The sequence below is a fragment of the Strigops habroptila genome, chromosome 6 (genome assembly GCF_004027225.2).
Source record: "Strigops habroptila isolate Jane chromosome 6, bStrHab1.2.pri, whole genome shotgun sequence".
Lineage (NCBI taxonomy): Eukaryota > Metazoa > Chordata > Aves > Psittaciformes > Psittacidae > Strigops > Strigops habroptila.
Genome location: NC_044282.2, coordinates 28,739,165 through 28,764,661, shown reverse-complemented (window position 1 = coordinate 28,764,661; position 25,497 = coordinate 28,739,165). Strand labels below are relative to the sequence as shown.

Sequence of the window (25,497 nt, the reverse complement as noted above, 5' to 3'; positions counted from 1 at the left end):
GTGATCTGCCCATGACAGGTTGGTTTTTGCTCTTTCCATATAACATTGTAATGTGAGTTGATGTGCTGTGAGATACCTGGGTGATTACATGTATTTATTTTAGGCTGTTGACTTGAGCAAGTTTTTTAAACTTTTCTTGATATATTTTTGCTCAGTCACCATAGACACTTAGTTCAGCCACATGGAAGAAAGGCAAGATCTTAGTGTAATACATCTGTCCTTATCTGTAGTTGTGTTCCTAAAGGGAAGAAAAATACTTGTGTTTATAATTCCTTTTTCATGATAGATGTTGGAGATTTCCCTTATGGAGGTGGAAGCTAGCCTTTTGCAAGGCAAGTCCATCAGCAGTTTACTTTTACTGAGTGTAGAAATAATTTTATACATGAAAACACACGCTGATCTCTAATCTTTCTAAAGGCTTTCACAAGAAAAATGGAATGGATTGTGCAGGTTGTATGTGCGTAGATCTCTGGTATAGTGTTTGTGAATGAGACACAATGGGATTCTTTGTGCTTTAACTCTAGAGGATTGAATATAAAACCAACATCAACTCCTAAAATGTAGCGGAATAGATCAGCATAAAAACTGTGTGTTAGAGAAGTGACACGAAGTTCTTTAAAAACTACGTGCTGCTTGTGCTACTTCCTTAGGAAATGTAATAGTGAAGGCCATCTTTAGATTACTGAGCCTCTTGTCTATATGTACATTCTCAAAGCACTATGTTGTTTCATGGACGAGTGAAAAATTTAATAAGACCCTTTTTTACTTTGACAATCTTCGCTGATTTCTGACTAAAGCTCTTTATTCCCTAGGGCTGGAGTATGAGTGATATAGTGGTCGTGATTCAGAGGAGTTAGCTGTCCAGAGAGTCCTCTTTTGAGAGAGAGAATGTGCACCCTGTGCTTATTGTAACACCAGTATCCTGCGTCTTTGTGTTTCGTTCATGTCTGAGGGAACTGGGATCAGGAGTGATTTCTCCCCTTTGTGCCTTCAGCTGTAACCTCGAACACATGAAGTTCGTGCTTCTCAACATACACTGCTCATAACGAAACCTCTGCCTTGACCATGCTCTGCTGACTCATCAGCTGTTGCATGTAGATTCGGATGTCTGCATGTAGTGCAGGCACAGCAAAAGTGTCAGTTTCTATCCAGGCAAATAACACTTTGCTACTAGATTGGTCAGCTGTGGTTTTACTGGAAGGCTAAGCTATCATGAAAGGTGCTGCTCAAGAAACTGAAACATGAGATGTATATGAAATATCTATAAAATATTTTACTTTACAACCTACAAAACTGTTTAAAGATATTTTTTCTTCCTTTGAGAAATTAAGTTTTCAGGCAAAACTTTTTTCCCTTCAACATACTTAACAGATTTGCTTGGAAGCTTTGGGGAGATTAGGCTGTGTGGATTTTTCTGGCTATGAACTGTTGGGTGGTGTGGTATTGATTAAAGGCCAATGGAACACTTCCCAGTGCTTCACTGGTCACATTCAGAGTAAAATTCTGTGGTTGCAGTGGTTTTTTTCCTATCGAAATGCATGTGTTATTGGAAATAGGAAATCTATCTCAGGAATAAGTACTCTTAAGGGATTGTGCGAATTACTGTATTTTATTCACCCTGAATTGAGTTGAGCATGTTATTTAAACTTTAAGTTGATTAGTATCAATCTTCCATTTTCAGTTTTGCAAGTGAAAACTTGCAAATGCACATTTTTGTGCTGTTGTGTTATTTAAAAGGCAAGTATTTGCCACATATAATGATGAAAATTTGCATTTATTACCTAGTTAGTCATCCTAATTTTCTCTGACCTGTTGCTACTCTAGTGCAAAGAAATGCTGAGAACTATTCCTTCATGACTTAATAATAAAAGCACTGTCAAGTGAACTGCAGCATTAAGGGCTTATGGGTTACTGTGAGCCTGGATAACTGAATTTTGCAAAAAAAAAAAAGGTAAAAATAGTGGTGTGTCTGCAGAAACATAGTTATGGATTGACATTATCACCAATAGTAATTCTGAGGTTGCTTTTTCAGGAGACTATAGCACAGCCCATGGAAGGGGTGTATGTTCTGGGCACTTGCTTTACTCTTCTGTAGGAAAGGTTCTAAAGAGGTCAGCATAAATGCTCAATAGGCTGAAAAAAATCTGATTTTTCACTGAAAAGAGCAAATCTAAGCAAAAGAGAAAGCAGCTGCAGTGAGAACTGGTGGGTACTGCAGCACTGGGGAGCAGATTAGGGCAAACTCTCTCCCTGTTTTCCATTGATCCTATTTGCTGGGAGCCATTTCTACAGTGTGTATTAAAGCTTTCTCCTTAATGCACAGGTAGGTGTTTTTGTCAACTTTCGTCATCAAAGTGATGGAGTAATTGCCAGTAGTAGATCTTTGGTGTCCTATACTTAATAGGCAGCATGCTTTAGGAGATCAATGGTTCTACCAGCTTGTTCCCATTCTTTTAAGTTTACTTCATCTAATTGGACTGTGAATAAAGGAAAATCAAGATCAGTGAGTCTGATGTGGGTTTTTTTATGTATTAACTGCCCTCACCAGGCATTGAACTGTGCAACTGTAGCGTAGATATCTTGGGATCAGATTCATGTTTCTTGGCTATCTGTTCTTGATCTTTTGCCATTTTACATATTGCTCCTTGGATTTCTTACTGAACGGATCTCATACCTCTAAAACGTGATTAAAGTTGTACTGCTTGCATGATGACATTTAACTTTGTCACTCTTTCCATAAGAAAATTCTGTCTTTTGGTCTTGTAGTTTCAGGTTGCTAGAGCATGCTGTGGACTGTTGCTTGGCTTCCAGAAGAACAACATTGGAACCATGCTTGCAGGCAGTAATGTTAAAGCTATGAGAATATCTATAACCATTTTAGAAAGCAATTATTGACATCTTTTGCTCTTCTATATTTCAGGAAAGCTTTGAATGGTAACCTTGTTGTTTGTTCCCATTCATGTTGTTTCAGGGAAGTATTTCAACACTGAGGCATTTGTGTATATGTAGTTCTGTTTTCTTCCTCCTCCCAGTGTAAAAATAGTTCTCCATCTCTAAATTCCTTTGTCAGGTTTTCATGTATGTATTGGTAAGTGGTACTTGAGAAAGAAGCTGACTATCGAAAACTCTGATTAAATAAAGAAAAGGCATTTCTGTGTAGTTTAATTATGTGTATAGTGCTGATGATATGGTCCATGAATTCTTCATAAAACCTTTTTCCCTTTGCCTGCAACTGGTATTACAAACTTCAAATTTAAAGGCACTTATGCAGATAAATGAGTAGTGGCATGTAGACTATGGTTAGAAGCTATTTTATAGCTCTATAAATATATGATAATAAAAATATGATAAATATATTTTATAGTTCCAATATATGTTTTATTTTTTTTCCATTGCAACTGGTGCTGATTGAATTCTAATGGAACTTGGGGTAAAGTTTCACAGTGGTAATCATATATGAATCATTCTTCCATAGAGATAATCATTACCTCTCTACAGTATTGCCTTTCTTTAAATGTCTAGCTGTTTATCATGCTATTATCACTTAGTTGAGCCAACAGCTTTTTTTAAACTACTTTTTAGCATTTGGATGCTGTAGATACTTATTATTGTGCATTATTAACCTTTACCCTGAGACAATGTAGTTTTAAGTATTTCTGCAATAATTTTGTGATTTTAAAGGTAATGTTGCAATTTGTGATGCTAAGATTTAATCTGCTTTTTACTGAATTGTTTCTAGTAGCATATGCATTTATTAATAGTGTAATGCATTGTATTTGTCTTATGGTAAGTATTTTTCTTTTCACGGTGAGCTTTCTGTGCAGGCAATTCTTGGAATACAAACATAGCCTGGATAGGCTATGGGGGCTGCAGAGATTGCCAAATGGAAATGTTTGATTTATTTGATTTTCTCCCCCCCCCCAATTTATTTTTTGAATAATGAGGTGTGGGGTTTTTTTTTTTTGGTGTTTTATATATATATATATATATTTTTTTTTTTTTTTTTTTTAAGATATTTATTCATTAAGATGCTTACCAAAAGTCTTAAAGCTGTACCTGGTAGGATGGCAGGCTAAGTGCTGACCTCATAAATATATTATTTAGATGTAGTTTTCATTATGCTATTACCTTTTCCAGTGTTACTAATATGGGACTGGACAAACCATTTACCTTGCCTCCTATCTTTGTTCTGCACTAAAAAGCCTGGACTTACAGACTGCTTTCATTTTTGGTCTGCCACACAACAGTGCTCACCAAAATCAAAGGGTTTCTTCTAAATAAACTCAATATATTCTATGATAACTTTTTCTGTTAAGCTGATATGCAGTACTCCTAAATTCCCCCCTCTTCTTGAAATTTTTTTAGCCAAACAAATAGTCAATTTGTTTGACTATTTCCCCCTGCAAATCTGGGGAGATGAATTAATGCAGGAAGTCAACATTATAGCTTGTGAACTAGAGATGCTGGTGTTATATGGTTGTTTTGCAAGTTTATTTAATTTTTAAAAAAGGTAAGATTTTTGTTTATAAAATTTAATTACAGCTGAGAAGTCTTTAGAAGGAATTAGTTCAGGCTGATTTCTCTTTGATGATAGAATGTGAAAGATAACATATAAGAAGAAAAGCAGCCTGAAAGGTACTGAAAGTTTTTCATCTTTAGCAATCTAAAATAACCTTGTTAAATGTTAGAATAATCTTTATCACTTTTTAAAATCAGGTGATGTGAGGGGAATTGATCATTCATCAAGAGAAGAGGCTGCCAGCATTATAAATGCTTCCAGCAGTATCATTTTCAGATCATGAAATTCATTCTTCTGTTTGAACTCTGTGAGGTATTTATCCATTTGCCTGAGCAATATTCTATTAAACTACAGTCACATTACTTAGATTAGTAGTGCAGTCTACTGGATGTTGGGACTGTATTTCGGTTTATGTCTTGTAGCTGAAGACTTGCAATTGTTTACAATGCTAATCAAACTTTCCAGATGAGAAGAACAGTAAGTGGTAATATAAAACCACTTGGTTAGAGTATAATGCTATTGCTGTAAGTGTGCGTGATTTCACCATCCAGCTGTGAAAAAAAGCATATTGCCAGTTTTATTAAATTACTTGGTCTGCAAATGACAAAACTGCAAAACCACTCTTCTGGCGTATGGTCAAACATTGCCACTATGTACTAATGTATACTACATTATCATCTCTGGCATTTGTGGTGCATTTAGCGACGTGTTACCTACACTCTCAAGTTTGCAATAGTGCTGTGTTTTGAATTTCTTAAGGAAAAGGGCTTAAATGGCTTTACTGCAAAAGGGGAATATATTTTGAATTTAGAGTGATAGTTATTTATCATTTGCCAGTAAACTGGTTCATTATTTTAGCACTAAAAGCAAAAGTTGTATTAAAATTTTTTTCAAAGTTTTGAAAGCTTTATTGTAGAAATTTCAATTTCTTCAATAAATCTAGAACGAGTGCTTTTTTTGTCTGCTTTTTGTCTACAGGGGAAAATGGAGGTAGAGTTGAGGAGAAAAAAAGAAATTTGGATTATTAAGCACAAGAATGTGACTTTTAGTCTTCCATTTGTTTAGTGTTGAACTATTTGCAATATGATGACAACAAATTTTTGCACTTCAAAAAGCCTATGGAAAAAATTAATTTCTAATTACCAGCTTCAGTGTTTTGTTGACATTAGAGAAATCTCTTTATGCTATCTTTTTTTTTTTTTTCTTTTTTTTGCTTAGGGCTTAATGATGTTTTAAATAATGGATTGACTAGAGGAAAGTTTGACTTTTAGATCTTCAAAATACTGTCAGCAGTTTGTGTTAATATAGTTTTATTTTACTGGGTACGTATGCATCTTGATTTAAAAAGTATCATCGTGATTGATGCAGCTGTTTTGAAGTTAAACCTCAAAGATCTTGGTGATTTTACCTAATTACATTTGCTTGCACTAATGAATAGTTGCGAAATGTAGAGATTTTCTTGGGGCTATTACTTGAAGTAATTGAACAGCTAATGTATTTCTTATTGCAGAAATGACTTGGTATCACATTGGAATTTGCTTATTACAAAAGATAAATTATAAATTTAACTATATATATTTTTAGCTACGTATTCCCCCCCCAAGTGATTTCAATAGTTGTTAAATATTTAATAAGATTGTAAGTTGTTTTACTTAAAGCATCATAGTGTTAAGTAGTTTTCTGACCTGTAATAGACTATAATAAAACACATCCCCCAACCCCAGTATTGGGGAAAAGATCAAAATAAAAGCCACTGTAAAGTATTTCTACTTTTATTTCTGTACAGTACTTCTACTGTAAAGTAGAAGTGAAGGACCATATTCCCCCTCCCTCCTGTATTCTTTATTAATTTCATCTTTTATTTCATTATCACCTAAATCAATGCCAGAACCAAGATGATTGAGCAAGCTGATGATTCAGCAAAATACTGAGGAAATTGATGTTGCAATGAAGTTTTAAGTTTTCACCATATGTGTTATTAAAATATTGTGAATCTGGTATACAATGGCAAACTTCTAAAGAAATAAAATATTTAGTGGTAACACAGAAATGCTGATCTTTATATAAAAGACTTTGAATGATCTAAAATGATGTAATTGAGAGGCTCAATGCTTTTATAACTAAGCATTAGAAATGCAGGAGTATAGAGGAAGAGATTGCGATTTGCATTAGTCAAATGCCTTACAAGTCCTTTCTGGCACCTGCTACTTAGGATATTTGGTTAGATATTTAATTTGTTTGTGCCATGGTCTTACCATTTACAAAATATGTTTTAATCTTTCCTTTTTCGTGTGTTGTGTAATGCAGATACATAGTTTCATAGTTTTGGGCTTCCAGTAGCTTTTAAAGATTTAGATACTTCATCTAACTTTTTTGAAGGCACTACAATACAATCACTTAGTCCCTTTTTCCAATTTTCTGAATTCTGCATGCTAGCTGTTTAATATCTGCTTTACTGATTCCCCTATGAGGAAAATAAGTGACATCAAAGGCTAAACAACAGTCTATCTCTAAAATTATATTCTATTCTAAACAATTTTACCAGAGAAATCTAGACACTGTGATGAACCTGCTCATGAAAAGCTTTCTGCAAAAACAGAGCTCTAAAGAATATCAGAGAAAACAGATTTAGTTATTGAACGGTAAATAGATGAGCTTCTGTGAATGGGAGTGTACAGTGGTTTTCTGTAAGCAAATGCAAATGTTGCTCAGAGTAGGAAAATGGTAAGAACAATAAACAACCACATTTTGTTTACCACGTACAATGCTGGGTAACTGATCTTCCCTCTAGCCCTTCCACTGCCAAACTAAGTTTTATAAGGATCCATAACAGATCAATAGCTCTGCTGATTATTTTTCTTCAAGTCTGTATTGTCAGTCTTGTCAATACACTTGACAAGTTTGGTTGTGCTTCTTTTATTGTTGTGCTCTGAGATGTACAAAGCTCCTTGGTATTTCAAGGGATCCGCGTGTAGTATTTTTTCTCTCTGGTCCTTGCACATTTAGAGGATGTAAATGGGGAGATCTCTACAGGCATTTCAATGAGTACAGTGATGCAGAATTAATTCCTGACTCAGTGTTCAAGAAGGACTCATGTACACCATGTATGGTTCTTACACGAACTTCATGGTTTTCTGCCTGCATCATATCTGCCATTGAACATATAAATTTCCTTAGGGATTGGGAGAAAAATCTTCATGTGACACTTGATCTAAGACTATCACATTTCAAAGTGTTTAGAGTAAACACTATGTCTCAGATACATTAAGAATACATAATGAGCAGAAAGGAGGGAACAAAGACTTTATTCAGCAATATTCAGAACTCTGAAATGAATGATTCACCAGCTTTGACTATTCTGTCATATACAAATATGAATTCTGTCTTCTAGTTACTAAGCATATATAGGGATCAACATGTATTTTAAGTGAAAAAATCTATTTTCTGTGTATCACATTGAATACAAGAAACGAGAGTTGGTTCTTTGAGGAGTAGATGATAAATAGATATGGAATATTATAAACTCTTACTGCTGATAATTTGTTCATGCTGCTGACTCATTTTGGTGCTGTGGTGATCAGTGCAATCTAAAAAATGTATATCAGTTAATGGAAGCAGGCTGTTTTTCTCAGGTTACTTGCATGATTTTTTTCAGCTCATCAGGGAAGGCTATTTAAAAGTAAAATATGTTTCTTGCTTTATAGATAGACTTTCTTTTGTGTACATTTTAAAATCACTATAAGTAGTGATTCTTGGGCTAACATTTGTGGAAAAAGATTCAGTGAAGCAATTAAATGTAGCTCTATTGTGTGTCAAGGTCTGTCTCAAATACAAGGCTTGATTTGGTGTTTGTCATTGAAGAGACTTGACATCAATGAAAAATGAATATATTTTGTGACAGCTTCTAGGTCACTTTGTATGTTACTACTTTATTGTCCTGTGCTAATTCATCAAATGTCATTGGCTTACTGGAGCTCTAAGTATCCTGTGCTAATTCATCAAATATCGTTGGCTTACTGGAGCTGTAAGTAGCATGTTACTTGTGCACAGAGACCATTAAACTTAATGGAAATGGAGAATGAATTTGGTCAAGTATAAATAGAACTAGAAGGCACATGATTAACATTTGAAATGTCTTTAATATTGGGAGAAGTTCTTAATGCAATGTAATGTTTGTATTAGTTTTAGCTTGAATATCAAGACATGTTGATGGAACAAGCTGGAAGATTTGAATAGTAGCATTTGCCAGAAAATAGAGTAATAGGTTATGAAACTCGAGTTTATCTGTAAAAGAAAGATTGAAGAATCTCAACCTTTGCATCATGACTCAGTCTATATAAATTTGCAGTTTTTGCTGAATGGAATGAGATGCTTCAAAAAGATCAAAATAGAGTTATTGTAGTAGAAGCAACAGAGTTGTTACTTAAATAGAAAATAACTATTGTTTCATGTTTCATGGTATTTTAATGGAAATTTAAATTAAAAAATTACAGGCACATTACTGAGTAATAACTGTGTTAATGATTTAAAAATCCAACAACGGAGTAGAAATGTTCTATGAAATGGAAACCTAAAAAAAAGCCAACTATCCACCAGAGAACTCTCAGATGCAGGTTCCATGGATTTTGGGTTTGGCCTTACTATCTTTTCTCATATGATGGTATGAAGGGATAGAAATTAATTAATTTTTTTACTTTGGATAACAACATAATGATAAAGAATAAAAGATAATTACTACATAAGTAATGAAGCCTGGTTTTGTATGGATTTATGTTCCATATTTCCTACCTTCCAGCATTCCATATTCTCCATTTACCTACATTGGGATGCTCAGCTCCTTTCTAAATGGTTGCCTATACAAAAGGTAGCAAAAAACCCCACGGTTTATTGGTGCTTCCTGGTTGCAGAAAGAGCTGTGGGAAAGATAGTGTTAAGTGCAGCTTACCTTTTATTGGATTACTAAATTAGTAGGAGTACTAATCTCACTCACCCAGAGAGACAGATTATTACTGAGCTTGCAGGAACTTAGTATATTTAAGACTTCCATTTGGCTGCAAAATGGCTATCAGGAGACTGACAAATGGACAGAAAAATAAGATCAGGTTGCAAAACCTGCATTTCCTTGGCTAACAGGCTGAAAATGAATATATACTTTAAAGGGCTATTCATTCTTCCATAAGTTGAAGTAGGTCAGATACAGAGAGTGTGTAACTGATGGAAAAGAATGGAGATCAGAGAAGAAATGAGGATTGCTTAGATGGTTTTGATGAAGAGGGAACAAAATAGTAGGACAAAATATAGCACTGAAAGAATGAAAAGAGAAGGGGAGTTGGTTGTTGCTTTAGAAAAATTAATTTAAATGGAAAGTAATGTTCAGAAGAACATTAACAAGGGATACAGTAATTTTAAAAATAAAGGTTTGCAAGGTATTTGGCACAAAATTCTGCAAACAGTCTGTATTATTCAAGTATTTATCACATCCATCAGAAACCTGCTAATGCTTATTTTTGAAAGGAGTCAAAAATGGCAGAGGTCTTTTCAGACATCTACTTGACCATCTTGGTCTACTTCATATTTTTCTTAGATTATTTAGTGATTATTTTGCTCAGATCTTTCCTTTGTATTGTCTCATGCTTTCCTGTATAATCCATGTTAGTAATTCAGATGTTAAGTCCAATGAATCCTAGGCATAAGTGGGTTCAACAGCTGCAGTGAAACAAATTTATCTGTCTTGTGATGAGCTGTATGAATTTGCGCTACCAGAATTGGAGTTAAGTACAGGAAATAAAAAAGAAGTGGCTGCTAGATGCATAAATGCCAAAGCTCCTGCTTTCTATGGAGTTTTAGTGCTTATTCAGATTATGAAATGCACTAGCTTTCCCATTGAGCATACATACTGTGGTCTTCTTTGATGTGATTCTTTAAGTATTACTTGAAAAAGACAGTTGCTGATATGAAAAATGTTGACAAAACAGTTCCCCCCCACACTTGAAAGACATCCTAACAGATGTTTATTGGTGTCTAGAAGCTTATTGATGTTCCCTTCTTCTGTGTCTAAAACATTTAGTGGACAAACGGCAACTAGAAAACACGGTGTTAGGTCTGAGTTCATTGTTTTTGCCAAAAAGTCTGGATATATGGAAGTTTGAAGATCTAGAACAACCTTTTTAAACACCTATGTCTCTTTTCGGTTGATAAATCTTCCTTTAAATCAGTCTAGTAGTGGACTTCTGTGGCCTGAACAAAGTCTTGCTGCTGTCCTGGTCATGCTAGAACTCCAGTACGAATCAGAATGAAGAACAGACAAGTGGTATGCCACTTTCCTCTGTTCCTTTTACATACCTTCCAGAATCCAGGTCTTTTCTGCATCTTGGGATCTCTCTTGCTTTGGCCTTTTCTTTCCTGCTGTTGTTTTCTTCATTCATCTTCTTTCATCTACATTTCTGCACTTCTCATTTTCCAGAATTCAGATTTTTCTTCTATCTATTCTTCATTTAAGTTCTTATATTCTTCTTACAGTTTTTATCTTCATCAACAGCTTTTAAGAAACATCAGTTTAATTTTAATCTTTCTGTTTGGAAAATTGGGTGCACAGGTAGTAAATGACAATTGCAGGTTATCTTGTGTCTATGTCCTTTTGTTCTAACTAATGTGGCTTTCAGTCACATGTTGCACCTTACTCACTTAGAATCATAGAATCATAGAATGGTTTGGGTTGGAAAGGACCTTAAGTTCACCTAGTTCCAACCCCCCTGCCACGGGCAGGGACACCTCCCACTAAACCACGTGGTCCAAGGCTCTGTCCAACCTGGCCTTGAACACTGCCAGGGATGGAGCATTCACAACTTCCTTGGGCAACCCATTCCAGTGCTTCACCACCCTCACTGTAAAGAACTTCTTCCTTATATCTAATTTAAACTTCCCCTGTTTAAGTTTGAACCTGTCACCCCTTGTCCTACCACTACAGTCCCTAAGGAAGAGTCCCTCCCCAGCATCCTTACAGGCCCCCTTCAGATACTGGAAGGCTGCTATGAGGTCTCCACACAGCTTTCTCTTCTCCAGGCTGAACAGCCCCAACTTTCTCAGCATGTCTTCATATGGGAGATGCTCCAGCCCCCTTATTGTCACTTGATAGCCTTTGTATGGGAAGGTGTGTGTAACTTGGCATATATTCTTTTTTTCCATTACAGTTTTAATGTAATTGTACCTGTGACTAGTAATAAAAATATGCCCATAATTTCTGAAAGGCAAAATGAGGGCTAATTAATCTGAGATTTAAATATTAATTTATTAATAGAATAACTTCTGAGACCTAAAATAAATGTTAGTTTTGAGCATGAGTATAAAAAAACTGAAGCAGCAAGTTAATTTATGAAGAGTATTTTGTATGTTTAACAGTGTAATTAAAACGATCAGGGAATAAAAAGCCTCAGAAGACAACTTGTCTTCATGGAATGTCAACTGAATGTAGTGATGCCACACAAGGTTGAAGGGGGTCTTATGTGTCCGTGAAGATTTCTGGCATGAAAAGGATCTCTCTAGTGAAAAGGATCTGTTTGGTACAGCATTGTCTTGCTGTATTTGCCAAGACTTACTACTTTTGCTTCTATTAGCAGGGAATTAAAAAGCAGTTTAGTGATGGAGGGAAGAGCAAATTTGTCCATGGTGTGTTATTAACTACTGGTCAGACTGGTGAAGTTTGGAGGCTACTGCTGAAGTTCTTGTTTTCTGAAATCTTTACTATTAAGTTTTATGCTTTAGGCTACGCACTCAAAAATTGTTTGAATAGATGTATTTAATTGTGTCTAACTAGGGAAATGTAGTTCAAAGTATTGAGGAATTACGAGTCACCAGTCTAGAGGATTCATGAATATTTTACACTAATTCAGTCTCCTTTATACTTAAAAAGATTATTTAAAGAATTGTTTCATAGTTATTACAGACAATGACTGGGAAATTTAGAGGCATTTAGTCAAAAGAAGCTATTTTTTCTATTCATGTTACTTATTTCAGTAGTGTTACCCAGGTTATATGTGGGGTCCTCAGAAATAAACAGGGAGTCCTTGCACCAAATGTAAATATTCCCACTGTTAAGGGGAGTTTCAGGTGTTAGAAAATAAGAGATGTGAAGAAGTGGAGGACAAGAATGCAATAAAATCAGCACAGTGTAATGAAGTGATAAGAGTGAGCCAGGTGGGTTTTATTTTAAAATTTGCTATTGACTTCTGAATCAGTTTTCTTTCCTAAACAATTGATTCCAGTGCTTATGTATCAATTTATCTTAGTGCTATCAAGAGGTCATGCTATGGAATTCCAGAAGTAACTTTTCTTTGCCTATCTCTTACTGAAGTTGGTTAATATGTTCCTAAATAATTTGGTTTAAGCAAGAGTATCTATCTGCACAAAACGTAACTTTTCTCTATCGTCTCCACATCCTCTGACCATTTTTAGCAGCTAATGTTTTCTTAGCAATTTACTGCTTTAGGATATGTAGAATGGTGTTATGAAAGTATTACAAGTGGTTTTGTAGCAGCAAACTGGGGAAAAGGTCCATCTCGACGTAGATTTCAAAGTGGCAAGGTTTAACTTGTATGTTGTACAACATCAGCATAATAGCATAAACTATGCAGTCCTGTCCCTTGGCACCACTGGAAAGAGCTCAGCTCTGTCTTGTTTGCACCCTCCCTTTGTGTATGTATATACACTGAAGAGATCTCTTAATCTCAGTCCCTTACAAGAGTAAGTTTACTGCAAGGCGTTAGGAAGTTAGTTACTGACTGACAGAATATCAGTCCTCTTAATCTAATTTAGCACTTTTCTATGAAAAACTATACCAAACAGTGTTGACATGCACGCTGCTGTGTGTCATGTCTCTTTTATCTTTCCACAGTCTCAGCTATTTAAATTGAAAGTTGTTCTGGAGAGGAATCCTCTGATACTCTGTATTTTTATGATGCCTAACACATTGGTAATCTGTTCTTGGTTCTTGGCTTTGCAGGAAGCTTATAAATCTCTCTGTTGAACATCTCCGCTATACTGTGACAACGCTGTGTAGGATGCAAACACCTTAACTTTTATTACCTACTCTCTTCATTGCTTCTTAGGATGTTCTGCCTAGCTCTGTAGCCAACCCTTTTGGTTATGACTGTAATGTTTTAAACTTTTCAGGCTAGTTTGTACTACCTGTGCTTGTTTTCATTTCTTATTATCTCCTTCACTGTCTTCACACTACAGCATTATGTTTTCGGTGCTATGCAGGAAGAAACCATGTTAGTATTTCAGAATTATTTTTGGCCTTTATAGTGTAAAATGATACATATTGGAATAATAAAATCCTGGTGTGTCGAGGCAGTAAGTTTTATGATTGCGCTAACATTTTTCTGCAAGATGTTTCATGTGTGCGTCCCACCTGTGGTCACATTAGTTCTTTATGAACTGTTTCTGCCATATGTACATTTTAAGCTGGGGAAAAGATCCATCCTGATGTGGATTTCAAAGTGGAAAGGTTTAACCAGTATGTTATGCAACATTAGCATAATAGCTGATTTAGAATACATCTCTGCTGTATTGAAATTGTTGGGGTGCTCTTTACCGTGGGTCATCCTAGTGACAGCGCTCAGACTGCTTAAAGATGCATGTCTTTTGCTTCAGTGAGCGCTCAGTTGCCTTTTTGTGATCAAATTTAGGAAAATGATGTAAATTCATAAAATAAATGATATGTTTCATAATTCATAAAAAGAATTATCAGTAAATTCTTTTATGCTGTTTTTAATCACTACAACTAGTGTTCTTCACCCAGACTGAAAGTTTCCCATAATTTCTGAACATATTGAGGAGAAGAAAAGGAAAAGTAAGTATGATCTTACTAAGGCTAACTCATGCTCATCCATGTGCTTGCCTTCTGTGATAAAAGTATCTGGATTTGTGATCAAGGGGTGAGTAATGGATAATACTTACCTTGACTTCAGCAAAGCGTTTGATACTCTCTCTCAGAATACTCCTGTATCCAAGTTAGGATGTTATGCTCTGGTCAGATGTGCAGCTAGATGGGTAAAATCCTATTTGCATGATTGGGCCTAGAGGGTCATGGGTAATGAGTACAGTATTCTGCCTGAGGTCAGTGACAGGCAAATGCTGCAGGGGTCTGTACTAGGATCTATCCTGTTCAAACATCATTATCAGTGATGTGAGGAGGTGATGGAGTGCACCCTCATCAAGCTTAATAGATGAAACGAAACTCTGGGGAGTGATATGCTTGAGGGCAAGGCTGTCATTTGGAGAAACATAGACAAGCTGGAGGAATGGGCTGACAGTGACTTTATGAAATTCATCAAGGTCAAATGGCAGGTTTTCACCTGGGAAGGAAGAGCTTGTGACGGCAGAGACGGGGAGTGCCCGGCTGGGGAGCAGCTCAGTGGGCAAAGCGCTTGGTGGCCCTGGTGGGCAGTGAGATGAGTGTGAGCCTTCAGTGTCCCTGGCAGCAACTAGAGTTGACAGCATCCTGGGCTGTGTCAGCAGGAACATGGCCTGGTGATTGAAAGCAGAAGTTGTCTCCTTCCACTCAATATGCAAGTCGTGGGGACCCAATAAAAGAAAAGTATTGATAAGGCGAGCAAGGGCCATGAGGATGGCTGGGGGCTGGAGCCCTTACCTTTAGGTGGATGGGCACAGTGTAAATGCTGACATAAATAAATGGGGCAGGCAGACTGTTACACCAATGCTGATAATTTTATTTATAATCCTTCTTATTCAAAGGAGTTGTTTGGTCAGATCTGTTGCTTGGAAAATGTGCTTCCATGCAGGAGGAAATTGGGATGAAAACCTAACCTGTTGCATGGACCTCCCTTGATATTAGAGATGGTAAAGGCTCAACTGCTTAATGAAGGACTGTATTTCTTCCTGGGAACTGTTTTTACTCTGACGTAAGAGGCTGTGTAGGTTTAAACAGGAGCACATTAATAAATTGGTTAAGTGAAACTGATGGGAGAACTGGGAATTAGTTGTTGGATGTTGTTTATTTTTAGACAACTTGCATGCTATTTACACTGAGTCTTAGAACAACTTGTGAATCATGACACCTGAGCAAAATATTGTTATTGCTTTGGCACACTGAATTTGAGCTATACATTTTCAGAGCTTTTTATTTGTTTTGTTCTTAATCTTCTAAGACATCAGTGTGATATATACATTTCAGTTGGTAACAAAGGAAAGAAATATATAGACATATGCATCTGCATGTATATAATTAGGTATGCATATTAAAACAGAAAAAGTGCAGAGAACTCTCTAAGTAACTTTTTTAAAAGCTTGGTTGGCACCCTAGCAATTTGTCAACTGGAACGCTTTTAATGCACTCCTTGTTCATTGTTCACTGTAAGAAAACGAAGCATAAAAAAAAGAACAATTCTACCTATTACCCTGATTTTCTCTCTTTCCTGCATGGCCACAGTTCTCAGAGAATTGTCTGAAAATAGTTTTTGAGATTTCTTGCAAGCGTATTAACTTGTTTTCTCACTCCAAATCCTCTAGTAGAAAACCAAAGTTATTCTACAGAATGTGCAGGTTGATTTCTTGACCACCAGCTCAAACGTAGCCTGAAACCTTGGAAGTGATTTATTCACAGCCTTTCTGATAGCAGGAACAGGGCTTACCAACTCCAACCATAGGTGATGCACATTTATGGGTTTAAGAATGTTTGTAGGGGAAAAATGTGTTTACTGTCTTAGGCCAGGTGAGTTATGGAAATATATGCAGTAGGTATACCTGTCTCTAAGTATCTAGAATTATATCAAACCTTATAAATTTATTATGAATCTCTGCTTTATTTAACATATCAATGTGATTTCATTTGAAGTCTTAAAGTCTTGAAATTCCTTGGGACACAGAAACATATAATGTTGCCTTTACTGTATAATGTAGTTTTTTTTTTCTACAGAGAACATTATTTATAGTGTAAAATCTTTCTTGATACTTTAAGCTTATTCTTAAACATAATTTTAAAGACATATCAAAGGTCAGAGCTATGATGGACAGCTGGCTATAAATGAAAGTATGTTTGATTTTTCTTTCTTTTGTTTTTTTTTTCCCCCTTCCTCATCCTGCTGTTAGCATCCCCTCTTGCCAGTGTCAAAAATGTGGTGCAGCTTTTCCCTGCGTTCCAGATTGTTTGTTTGTTCATTCCCCTTGCTTTGAGCTATTGTTGGGATTTTCATCCAACTACATTGCACTTATACTATGGAGTTGATAAAAGTAGTAGCCAGGTGGAAATACAGCAAGACTGACCTTTTAAGGAGAACAGATTTAAAGTGGCCATGTAAAATTAACTTAAGTCGTTTTCTGGGAGCTTTACTCCTTATTAGAAATCAATATTTGAATACACAGTAGTAACTTTCAAAGAGCTCAATGGACAGTATGACAGCTGTTTCCCAACATGCTACACCTTAGTACATGTTTTGATAATTTATTTAATGAAACATTAATTGTTTGGTTTCAGGTAAATAGCTCGTTGGGCAGCAAATACATCTCTAATACTTAATTTTCCTAAGTTTTTCTTCATTACTATGATACTTGGAGTTGTAATGCATTATACTTTCAGATCTTTATTTTCTCTAATAGCTGGTCTTCTACTCTGATTTGAAATTAGTTGGAGGTTAGACTAAGAACTTCTGGGTTTTTTTTGTTTGTTTGTTTGTTAGGCTTTGTTTTTTTTTTAATCTTTTCCTCCAGAGAAGGCAGGTAAGGGTATAGACACCATGTCAGAGGAGGGTTGTGCATCAGGACAGCCTCTCTTGTCACCCTAATGTGCTAAGGTTACATGCTGTGTTGAACGCTAGTGAAGGGCTGTTCTCTGTTCTTTCCCTTGTCCCTGTTTTCTATTAAGTCTTGTCTCCTTCTATGGACTGTGTTTTGCTTCTCAGTTAGAAACCAGAATCAATGCCTCTTCATTTTTGTGCTCTTTGCAGCCTGTGAGCCCTGGTGGATCTGCCCATCCTTGCTATGTAAATTGGTTATTGCAGATCTTTTTGCTTTGGCGAAGGTCATTCCGTGCTTCTGAAGCTGGCAGTAGGTCTGAGCTCTGTCCTGGGCCACAGCCTGCCACAGCAGCCTCAGCTGTGCCATCTGCAGTGAATGAATTCCAGCCTTGTAGGTCAGAACTCACAAACCTCAGCTGTGCCAGCTGAACAAGCAGACAGTGATGGATTAGAACCTTGGAAGACAAAGATTTGTGCTCTGCTAATGTGGATCAGTTAAAATGATTGGCAACTTTTTAGCTATTTGTGTCAAGCTAAAAAGAAACTGGATTTCTTTTTCATTCCCCGCTGATACTCAGCGTAGTCGTCTATTACGGACTGCCTATGCTTTTTCATTTTATTGTTTGAAAAGTTTTTGTTAAAGATTTTTCTCCAATGGCCTTCCAAAGTGATGGAATAAGAATGGTGTGTTTTTCTTTCCAAGTAGTTTTCTCTTTGATCTACATATGTTTTTGCCAACATACTGCTAGGATTCTCTGCTATATTACTGTAGTACTGTGATATGTTTGTTATACTGACAGTAGCCTTACAAGTCTTAGCAGAATGAGTGTAAGGCTGACTGTCTTATTACCAGTAGTTGTGAAATCTTATTCATACTTTGAGCTGTTGAGCTGTGTGTGATGCAAGAATGGTTTTTCATGTAATTTGTTTGTCTTTGCATCTTGGTTTGACTGATAAATGAGTTTCAACTTTTGGGAGTGTAGTGTAGACATCACAATATAGTGGATTTTAAGACTCACTCTTATTTTTCTTCTCTGGGAATTTAGTAGTGTTGAAAACCACACCAAGTGATGTTATTTTATTTTCTTTTAATTCAGATTATTTAGTATATTTTCTTCAATGGTAAGAGTTATTTTTGCTGCTGGATTGGAGCTTTAAAGAGTGCATACTATTCCTAGCTTTTAGTGTTTCTAGGAGAAAGTAGTTCATTAGAGCAACTGTGACAGTTATAACTTGCAAACTAGATCATGATCCTCAAGAAGTTACAGGGATTTCTCATGTCCAGGTTATTAGGACACATCCTATTTCTCTTCTATTCCTTCTTTTGGCACCCTAGTAAAAAAAGGTGCTTGAGGATGTATTTGGTTTTCTAGAGATCCCATAACCCCAGTAAGGATCTGGGATGTCTGGAAACTGAGGATGTAATAACTGCATTTAAGATTGTCAGTATATCACATGCACAAACAATTCACTGAATCTGGGATGTGTCATCCTGTGGATGACATACGATGTGCTAAGTAAATGTAAACCACACTGATTCATCTGGCAGGTTACGTTATATATTTCTCTGGGGAAAATGCTGAATAGAAATCTGGGATTTTCTACCCCTATGTTTATGGTGTTCAGTACCAAGAATGCTGCTATGCAATTTCATTTGTTATTGAAACATTAAAAGGAAAGTAGCCTCCCTAAGGTTTTACAGTTTCCAAGCACAGATTTGTTAAAGCTGATCTAAAAATGAAAAAAAAAAAAAAGTTTTTTGAGGCATTTATTGAAACTTTACCAAGTTTTGGTGGTTTTGGTGGTTTTTGGTTTTGGTTTTGTTTTTTTTTTTTTTGGTTTTTTGGTTTTTTTGGGGTGGTTTTTTTTTTTTTTTTGTTTGTTTGGTTTTTTTTGTGTGGTTTTTTTTTTTTTTTAAGCTTCCATATTCTGGTTGGTTTTCAGGAAAGGCACACATCAATGCTCATTTTTATACAATTTTATAATTGTTTCATACATGCTTAGTGCAAAATGGATATAATACAAATAGAATTTCAGTGCTTTGCCAGCTTCTTTAAAATTATGTTAGAAAGCAAGTTTTTCAGTTATGCAGGATACTTTTACACTCTCTAAAGGATACAATGGAAAGTATGCAAAAATTTAAATCTGAATGTAAGCATCAAAATATGTCCCTTTCTTTGAGAGATGGAAATCTTTTCTTTCCGAGAACAAGATTTTCTTCTTAAAGAAAACAGGCAACTTGCCATTGTGACACAATGACAGCCATTTATAATAAAATGCTGACTTTGATAATTTCCTTAAAGGCAGTTGCTATGTTAGTGAAGCAGCTGATTAAACTGGAAGTAGTGCTTTTGCTTCATGTGGAGAGTAATAGCGTAAAATGCAGTTTACCATCAAACTAATTTTGGTTTAAGTCTGCTTTCTCCTAAGTAAGGGCATAGTATGTTATTGGTAATGTCAGCACTTAGATTTCAAAGTGCCTGGAAGCACCAAACTTGTGTTGTTTTCTTCTGTCATCAATGCCTGTAGGAGGAGAGAAAGCGGCCAACATGTGAATTGAGAGTTGAACAGAAAAATGGTTATAGAAACTCTTGGATAAAAAGTGTCACCAGGGAGGTCGAAAATAATTTGCTCAGCTGCTTCACTGCAAAAATACTGGGCTGCAGTTCAGAAAGCCTTCAGACTGCACTCTGAAAGCATTAGTCTGGCAAAGGCACTAGGTTTTCTTTTACATTTCATTATCAGGGTGATCATGCCACTAGCCTTTTGCTCTGACACAAAATCAGTGGTTGTCCTTGTGGATGACACCGATGTAAAACAGTCCTGACAATGAAATTGAGATGGAAAAGTACATTCAGTGTTGGTTTCTAGTTTTGTTTTAGGGTTAATTTAGTAGTTAAAAAGCCCTAGAGTCTTTTCTCTCAATGACTGGATACAGCACAGGTGACAGTGGTGTCCCATGACCTGGATGTCAGCTACCTTCTGGAGAGAGCAAGAGCTGCTGAAGCTTTCTGTGAGCAAATTCTCATCTGCCTCTGATCTCTGAACCTGTCTCTGGCGTGGTGTTTGCTGCTTTGTGCTAACTGTACACTGTTGCAGGATAAATCCAATTATCTCCTTCAATTGGCTTACCCCGTGGCCCCTTTATTTCTTGAGGAGATGCCAGGGATGGGCTGGGAACAGGATGTTCTGGGTAGGGTAGGACCTCTCCCTTATGGGAGCAATCAGGGTTGCATCAGCTGAACTTGGCTGTGAAAGTGCATAGTGACAGTGACACAGAGGAGCCATGCTCTCTAAGTGCCTGGGTGTTGCTTCTGAGTTTACTTTATGGTCTGTTACTAAAGATGGCAAAAAAGTTTCCATTTTGATTCGAGATAGGTTATACCTACAGAATGACTTAGTACCCTCAGAAGCATCTCTGGACTTTAAAGATCAGCAAGCAACAACTTCTGGTTGTGCATGTGAAGAAGGAACATTTTTATTGATGCCAATCTCCTAAGCCATACCATTTTTTTTTTTTTTAAGATGCTTTTAAAAAAGTATTCTACATGAGCCGCAGAATGTGCATACACTTCAACATTTTAATCTTTTACTGAGGTAAGAAGTGTAAAGACTGGAGTTTTGGTAGAAAGAGCGGGGGTGTTGAGGAAATGGAGGACTATCAAGCACTTACAGAAATGCAACAAGTATCTGATTGTGAGGGGACAAAATATGCCATTCTTTAAAACGCCATCCTTTTCTCTAATTAATCCAGATGGAAAAGAAACCCACTCCAATTATCCACCTTTTTAAAAGGTGATAAAATGGTAGGATTCTGTGCTAGCGAATTTGTTACACTGATTTACTCACTGTTTTCTCCAGTTTTATGCCACTGGTATTTCCCATGAAATTTGAAGGTTGAGAATCCCATTACCTAATGTTACTGTGCTCCATTTATTTGGACTGTAAATGCTCTTCTGAATGTTGGGCTTTGGTTGGGCTGAGTTTAACTGTATGGCACAGAAAGGCAGTGTTAGTGAATGGAAATAGTAAAGTCATGAGGTCCTGCAGAGTTGGACTTTTAACCTGTTTTTTAATATTTCTGTCCAAGATATGAAAAACTTTTGAAACCATTACTGATAAAAATGTAGAGGTAACAAACAGCTGGAGAAATAGATAAAATAGACAGTTACTGATAAAGAGAAGATAGATACACTCTTTAACTGAGCTGAGTTCTGGCACACAATGTATTTTTCAGCATATCCAAATATAATTTTGTGTCTTAAATAATAAATGCACACTATATTTCCATCTTTTTTCCAGGAAGTAATTATCCTTTAAGGATAAACCCCTCTGTCCCAAGAACAGGGAATTGCAGTCATCAGTTGAAGCTGGACTTATGTTGTTATGCTTTGGCCAAAAGGCTTCATACATCCAAGAGCTCCAATACTGAGGTTATATTATCTTCGTATTTGGTGTTGTGAAAAAGTCTGGAATGCTGGTTCCAGATGGGTGTACTTCAAGAAGGACATTTCTTGATTCAGGGTATGGTCATAAGAGTGATGAAGGAATTGGAAGTGTGCTGTTTGGTGAAAGATTTAGAGCTCAGTCTGCTTTGTTTAGCAGAAGTGTGGTTAAGAGATCATTTGATCACAATCTTAATGTATTCTTGTGGAAGCAGAAATGTGATAATAGATAGTTTCTCCATCTAGCAAACAGAAGTAAAAGAACCAACAGCTTGAAATTTAAGTCAGACAAATTAGTTTGGAAATAAGGTACAGAATTTTAACAGGGAAGGCAGTTAAACACTGGAACAACTTACCAATAGCTGTGATGCATTTGCAAATGTTGGAAATACCATAGCTAAGATTGCATGTCTTTCTGAAAGACTCACTGTAGTTTAGGAACAAGTGTTAATGTCAAGTAGAAATTGATGCAGAGGAGCCTGTAACACTCAGAGATTGCAGTACTCATGTCCTTCCTTAAAAGTTCCGGACTGTATTTGGAGTGCAATGTAGTGGTTAATTTCTGCTTCTTTGGATTCTGGTTTAACCATTAGGAGAATTTTCATGGTAGTTCTACACAACACAATGTGATGCAGGTACCCATGCTGACCTTGAACAAGCTAGGATGGGTACTAAAAACACCAAAGCTGTGCTAGTTTTCCACCAGGAGTGATAAATAGTGCTTTTTAGCAGGGCTGAGATGCTTGTATACAATGCTTGATCACAGCTGCTTGCTCATTCTTAACAAGTTTCTACAGCTAAGGAATCCTTAAAGCCTCGGGGAGTTATATGTAAACTAAGGATTTCTCATATAGGAGAAGCAAAACTGAGATGATTTCCCCCCCCCCCCCCTTTATTATTTACATGTGTTCAATTTGAGAACAGATAAATTAATATAAGAAAAGTTACCAGTTATTTAGAGCAAGAAGCTGTATTGGACTCAGAAAATCTGTGATGTGAAAATAGTTGGAGTCTGAGAAGTCATGAAGGGACACATTAAAGGTCCTATTTTTACTCTTTCATAAACATCAAATTATCTCCATTGTGTAGATAGGATATTGGACTGCTAGATTACTGGTCTGATCCCATGTGGATTTTGTTATATGAGTTCTAACAATGTCTGTTTCATACTACTAAATTCTGAGAAACTGAATCTGTAACTTTGATGATAGCTTGTAATGTTTAAAAGTGTGAACTTTTCACAAGAAATATATGCAAAATAATATTTGTTTAAAGTAAGAGGATTTAAAAAATACCTTTAAAATTGATGAATTGTTTTTACCATGGCAACTTACAACTGATTGTATCAGTTTTCTTATATCAAATTAAAACTGGAGTGTACATTTTGTTCGTTTAACTGTCATTTTGATTTATTGGACAGACTTAGTGCAGTTAATGTCTCTGCTCTTTAGATAGGAGTTTCCAGTGCTGGCAAAAGAAATTCAAGAAATGGGCCTACATATCTGTGGATTACTTTCCAACTGTTGAAATGCCTTTTCCTGTCTTGTTTAGCTCTGAATGTTGTCAAACCACTTCACAGTACAGTATATGGATCATCTTGTTTATGGGCCTGTGACTTGCCAGTACATCTGTGGATGAGCTATGTAGAGCCATTGATTGAGTCATTGCTAGAAAAAAGCAAAAGAAATAGAAAAGTACTTGAATCAGAAGGAAAACTGTACAATTAAGGCGTTAGCTTTATGAATTCTATTATGTATGCAGCTGCCTGACTGGAAAATGTGCTGGCGTAGACATTAAATTGAAGATCACAGTATTAAGTGTGACCTGATAGCTAGCGCTGTCATGGGCTTTTGCACTTGATGACTAATGGTACACCAGCAGTACACTATGTACTTATCTTAAAAATCAGACTGTAACTGTTCTTGAAAGATTAACATACACATGATTCTGATTTTTTTTCTGATATATCAGTCTCTAAAAGTTCATGAAACTTTTTTATGTGCCTTCTGACTGTATGCGTATTATGAAATGTGAGATGTTGCTGCCATATTTCTGACCAAAGGTATCTCATGTTGTTCGATTCTAGGCAAGTTAGCATGTAGTTGCAATAAACTTTAAGATATTTGGGTGTGGTGAAGCTTTATACTCCCTTCAGATAAAAAATATTTTGCTTCCATTGTTATGTTTCACAATAAATACTTTTTTTAATTAAAGATACTTAAATCACCTTCTATGTATATTGGGCTATGTGATTATTTATAAAGTAGATCTCGTAAAAATTACACAAACATTGAGATCTAAAATTAGAAAATGTTGCTTCTATTAGCCATGTAAAACTTAAATAAGCAGTATTAATCTATATAATTGTTTTCTTCCTGAAATTTTTATGTAACAGTTTTACTTTCTGAATAGTTATGATTCATGACTTTACCTGGGATCTGGTTGTGCAGAGAAATGTGTCAGTGAGGGATTTCTTTACATGAGTTTCAGGATCCAAGTTTTTATCGATGACTTGTTCAAATCCTTGTTCTCCTTCAGAAATGTTACAGTTTGCACTGATAGGGTGAATTCATAGTCAAATGAAATAAATTTTTATTCTTGATATTTGCTTAAAATGGAAGATGGAAATGCTTTTACAGTAAATATAAAAACATCCTATTAATGACTCAATTTAGACTTTTGATCTTTCAGTGAAAAATGCAAGAGAGGAGAAGTAGCTACATTCTAACAGTGCTAATAATGTCATATGTTTCATATATTCCACCAGTAGTACAAGTAAGAAATCACGAGAGCTATTATTTGATTACTTGTTGGGATTTGTTTTTCCTTTTCAGTCGGTAGTGAAGACTGGGCGATTGCTGATTAGCCACGAGGCTCCCTTGACAGGAGGATTTGCTTCTGAAATCAGTTCCACAGTTCAGGTACACAGATTATTTCTATTGAAGTGTTCTGAGTGGCTGAGTATGTTTACCTATAAAAGGAATATTTATTACTATATTAAAAGTTGAGGTTAGTTTTTTGGGGTTTTTTTGGTTTTTTTTTTTTTTAAGTTATTCTTTTACCTTTTTATTAGATTTCAATTTTGTGGGTGCTTGCAATACTTTATCTCAACATCTGAGAAACCATGTGCCTACCAGGCACTGTGCACAGCTTCTGCTGTGGTAGAAATTTTAACTTTCAGCAAAAAGCAGGAAGGAGGCGCTGTCACATAGAAAAGGAAAAATCTTTATGTATAGTCTGGTTTTAAAGTACTTTTTTACTTTTCTCATATTTTTATTCCCAACGCTTCCTTAGAATGCATTCTAGGAGTGTTGAAATCTGACAGAAAAAAACCACCCAGACCCAGTGCAGTATAATGTGGTGTTACACATAGTGTTCAGAGATCTCATTAGGAAAGCTCTCTGTGAAAGTGGTTCATGCATAGTAGTGTAGATGCTCACACATGTGTAGAGCTTGTACGCACAGAACAGCTCTGAAAGGTTGAGGTGCACATCACTACCAGTCGTCTGGAGCATTAGGCTTTAACTTTTCTGGAAGTCCTTTTGAGCTTTCTGACATGTTTTATGTCTGTACTTGCACACAGATTTTCCCCCTAACTTGATTTCTTTCCTATGCACATCAATGATACTGGTTTATAGAAACATCTAAACTAATTGTGTCCATCACCATCTGATTATTATTTTCTGATTATTCTGTTCTTAGACTAGTTAAATTATAGGTCTAGAGAGAAATGGGATTCTAAATTTCACAAAATATAAACCATACAGGCAGTAGTTAAAGT

The 25,497-nt window shown here is 36.0% G+C and overlaps 1 protein-coding gene across 2 annotated transcripts in view; it reads left to right on the top strand.

Moving 5' to 3' along the window:
- BCKDHB (branched chain keto acid dehydrogenase E1 subunit beta) overlaps positions 1-25,497 on the top strand; it is a 122,561-nt gene that overhangs the window by 45,992 nt on the left and 51,072 nt on the right. Inside the window, exon 9 of one of the 2 annotated variants that reach the window (XM_030490524.1) lies at positions 24,551-24,637. The exons of the other annotated variant lie outside the window; for it this stretch is intronic. Coding sequence (XP_030346384.1) covers positions 24,551-24,637 — 87 coding nt within the window. The remainder of the gene's footprint in view (positions 1-24,550; positions 24,638-25,497) is intronic. 2 annotated transcript variants of the gene reach the window in all.